The sequence below is a fragment of the Malaya genurostris genome, chromosome 1 (assembly GCF_030247185.1).
Source record: "Malaya genurostris strain Urasoe2022 chromosome 1, Malgen_1.1, whole genome shotgun sequence".
In the NCBI taxonomy this organism is placed as follows: Eukaryota; Metazoa; Arthropoda; class Insecta; order Diptera; family Culicidae; genus Malaya; species Malaya genurostris.
The window spans coordinates 24,930,986-24,935,443 of NC_080570.1; the positions used below are offsets into that span (position 1 = coordinate 24,930,986).

The 4,458-nt window shown below is 36.7% G+C and overlaps 1 protein-coding gene across 2 annotated transcripts; it reads left to right on the forward strand.

Annotated features, from left to right (window-relative positions):
- Positions 1 to 1,516: 1,516 nt before the first annotated feature.
- Positions 1,517 to 4,236, forward strand: LOC131435264 (trans-Golgi network integral membrane protein TGN38-like). Of its 2 annotated transcripts, none has more exons than XM_058602957.1 (2): positions 1,517 to 2,407; positions 2,468 to 4,236. In XM_058602957.1, exons 1-2 carry the CDS (start codon positions 1,798 to 1,800, stop codon positions 3,307 to 3,309), a joined length of 1,452 nt encoding a protein of 483 aa, XP_058458940.1. In that variant the 5' UTR covers positions 1,517 to 1,797; the 3' UTR covers positions 3,310 to 4,236. The 2 variants fall into 2 exon arrangements, with proteins under 2 accessions (XP_058458940.1, XP_058458949.1); XM_058602966.1 differs by having other exon boundaries at positions 2,471 to 4,236.
- The last annotated feature ends 222 nt before the right edge of the window (positions 4,237 to 4,458 follow it).

Here is a 4,458-nt window from a genome sequence, read left to right on the forward strand (position 1 = left end):
ACTAGATAATTTTTTTCAGCGGAGTAATTTGTTTCAATCGATAGTTTGACAGTAGTGACAGTCGACTCGTTTTTAGTGTGTTTTGATAATTTTCGCTTTTGTTTGACGAAGGATTCATAACGGTTTCTACGATTGGAAACAAATCAGTTTCTTTCCAAATTTTTCAGCGTATTTTTCAACAAGCTTAAAAGCAACTCGATTCTCCAACTCTACAGCAAATCTCACTTTCATAATATCACACTAGATCTGCTTTTTCGTGGAAAACGCGCATACACTTTTGTTTATGCTATGGTACATTGGTCAAAACATTGCCAATTGACGAAAGTAGCATTAATGATTATTTTTCATTGATTTCGACATACGTCAAATGTGAATCGAGAAACGGTGTTCGGGTAGTGCGTGTATTAGAACATTTCTAACAAAATGCAATAAAAATCTCGGTTTGTTTACCTTTGTTACTTAGGTCGTAATGAAAATTTTATACAGATTTAGTATATTCGTTTGTAAACGAGAATGGGGACTTTTCGTTCGAACGAATGATGTTCGAATACACTTATCGTCTGAAGCTAGACTGGCATACATTCTAGCGTTTCGCATATGGTTAATCACAAGAATTGGACCAATTTCATCAAGGCCGAGCATTTATTTGGATAAGTTCACTGATATTTGAATATTTTGTGGCAAACGAGTCGCGTTCAAATTCATTCGAATAAAAACAAGAATGGCTTATTCGTATTCGTTCGAAAGTACCCGTGAGGGTGCATATCTGTGTTACTGTATCGAGTACAAAAACCGGTATAGTTGGTAGCGTTGATTTGTATTGTTAATCTTTGAACGATTTTTTTCTTGGCAGTGTACATGCAGAGACTTTCTTGTTGTTTAAAACAACAAAACAATCAGCTGTCCGTCAAACAAAATATAAACAATTGTTTCCAAGCGAGATATTGTGAATTCAAACTGATTAAGCTTGTTTTAAACTAGAGTATAGTTATTCCAAACAAATTTTTGTTGTGTCAAAAAAATTTTTGTAGAATCAAACCATAATTATTATTGTCACCGCGTCCGAAAAAAAAAATTCGTTTGAATTGCCCGGAATTTATTAATTTTTACAATATTTTTTTCCGCGTGTATTTCGAAGCATGCTCCCCACTGCTAACACTATTTAAAACTACGCCTATGCTTGTTGGAGCCGTCAACAAACATCCTTGACGTTTACGATGCAAAGTGAAGCAGAGATGCCAGGTTTACAGATTAAGTTTGTTAATATGCTGCACTGATTTAAAAAATGATTTTCAGAGATTTACAAAATCGATAACAGACTGGAAATGAGTTTATAGATCTTTAAATTGCACAGTAAAAATATATTTCTTGAAAGTGCTGAGACCTTTTGTTTTTGATCACGAAAATGATCTCGATCTGCATTGTTCTCATGGGAAGTAGACACAGATTTTACATTGATTTTTCGATTGAACACTGATTTAGAAAAACAAATACCTGGCATCCTTGAAGGGGAGAAAATAGTCTGCGAATACGATGACGGGCTTCACAGTGCGTGCGTTCACTTTATAAGAATTTGTTTCACCGACTCCATCAATTATATTCGAAAAAAACAGTGAAGAACTCATCCTCTAACAATCAGTCGACAGTATTTGAATACGCACGTTGAAATGCAGAACATTAACCAGCAAACGAAATTGGTTTGAAATCATTGCACCATCCTGGTTTGTTGTATGCATAAGTCGTAATAACGGGAAATTCAGTTCAAAGCAAATAAAAGAACAACAGAAACATTCTAAAATGCCGTTCGGAGAATCTGTTTGGTGTCGAATGGTAAGCTTGATGCTAATCGTTCAGCTACCGTTGTTCGCAAGGGCTGCATCGACAGGTGTGACAAATGTTACGGCTAAAGCCAGTGAGAATAGACCAGCCATCAAAGATTTGCTGGACGAGAATAAACTAGAATTTTTACGGTGGTGTGACAGCAAAAATTCCACCGAAGAAGACAAAATCACCTGCAATGTTTATCGGGATCTCACAATCTTATTGGTAAAAGACCACAACGTGACATTGGAATTAGTCAAAGAGGTATTGGAGAAAAAAGATTTCACGAACGAAAATTTTTGTAAAAATCTGTCAATGACATTGGAAGTTTTTGGGGACACAAATCATCCGACATCACAACAGCGAAATATATGGGAACCTCTGAACCGACCAGACATTTGCATAAAAACATGCTTTTATCTGAAAAATTATGAAATGATTCTCAAACCAATATGCCGTGTGCTACTGTGGGAATTTCATCAGCTCCAGTCGACGGATCCCACAAGGACAAATGATTCGGTTACTGTACCAAACAGTGTAGTTGAACATGGAGAAAATTCCACGCTAACAAACTCAAATTCAAATCGTAAGTGACTCATATTTACAAGAGGCAATGTTATCTTTTTATTTTCTTCATTTTTATCAGCAGATAATAAAACAAAATCCGTTCCATCGTCCGATCCGAGTGGTTCAGCTAAACCTGTAGAGATTGAGAAAATTATTTCAGCAGAATTGGTTCCCAAGAATTTGAGCGCTCCGAAGCAATCAACCAGTATTCCGGTGAAAAGCGACCAAGAGAATTTAGATGAGAAAAAAAAACTCAATGATGCAAACCTACCGGTTAACGCTGGGGTACAGAAAAAGGATCCACTTGGTGGTGCCAACAGTATTCCGAAAGAGTCAGTAGATCCACCGTCGAGAGAATATGCTGGCGCGGATCAGGAAAACCTGGTTGATGAGATAGAAAAGTTCAACGAATCAAACATACAGGGTATCAACGGGTCCCAGAAAAAGGATCTGTTCCAAGATGTCCTCTCGCCTGGTGACACGAATGGCGATGAAAATACGATTTACGACAGCGAGGAAAGTCTACGGGAACAAGCGGACGACACCATAGAGGAACCAAACAAAGAGGAGCCAATTCCAGTGCAGCAGCACAGTAAGCAAGAACCGGATGGAAATGTTCTGGCTGAAGTACAAAAGGAAGAACTTCGCGATGATCCATTTTTCGAAGAAACGGACTCAAATTTCTTTTCGTATTTTTTGTTCGTAATGTTTGCCTGTATCGTGTGCTATGTTGCGTATCATAACAAAGCAAAGCTGTTCGCACTGGTTTTGGAAGGCCGACGAAATAACTCCGGGCGAGGTGGTTTCAGCAAAGGCCGGAAACATACAGCCGCTTATCGAAAGCTGGACTCAAATTTGGAAGAAGCAATAACGTCCAGTGCAACGGGAAATAGTCGATCGACGTCACAAATAATTTACTAAGTTGTGAAAATTAGGATAAAACACGGAACGCTAGGGTGATTCATACAGTAGATTTTTCGTTGGCATTTTACTGCATAGACATTTTAGACGCTTTTTTTTCCTCGATTAGGTAAAACGCCACTATCATCAATGCATACGATTGGTTTTCTTTGGGTTGAGTCTAGCCAGAAACGATAGTAGTTGTCACGTAATCACGTAATCTAACTTATTCACACATTCAAACCATTTCCAAATAGCTTTTAATGAACGCCTAAAATATGAATGATTTAGTTTTTTGTTAGAATGCTGCACAATCACTTTCCTACATTGATAAAATTAGAAGAAATTCAACAACTGTTTGTATGCGTTAGTTGATGTACCGAGAAAATTCAATTGTAACACAGAATACAAAGTATATTAAACTTGAGAAGAAGCATGCTGCTGGTAAACAAATGTTTTCTAGGCAATCATCGTACAGTGCATAGCTAAGTCTGGTAGTTCAATCTGCTCTCTTTATTTTTTCGTTTTACTTTCGAAAACTACAAACCATCTAATGACATTTGAAGTAAGAGTGTAAGATTTTTTGGACTATAGATGTTGAGCTTATCGATTTAGCATATGTGATAATGATCTTCTTTTTTGATTACTACTCTGACCTGTGGCAAGCTCCTTCTGAACATTATGATTTTTATTCACAGATCACATGAGTTATTGATACGGATTGCCATTTCGGAAGATAAAATATAAGTGCAGTTAGTAAAACTCGTTTTCGGCACAGACACTTCGAAATGTATATACTATCAGTCGATCGATCATTTAGCAAAGGACAAGTTCCGAAATTTCCTATTGGAGTTATACATATTGAAACAATGAATTTAGAAGTTATCGAAAATACGACACATGCGGAACAATTCTTTTAGAAAAAAATAAAGTTTGCGAAACACTAAAGCGGTCTGCCTGTCTATGAGAAAGAAATATCCCAATCAGTAGTCTGTAGGACAACAGTTATCACAATTTCAGTGATAATATACCACACAAAGCAATAGTTGCTATGAAGTTTTCTATTTTAGGTTTCTGTGCAATTGCACCTCTATTCGCTTTTTCGATCGAATATAGAATTAGTATTCTGTATTTTGATCAAGTTCAAGTTATTCAAACAAAAACATCACT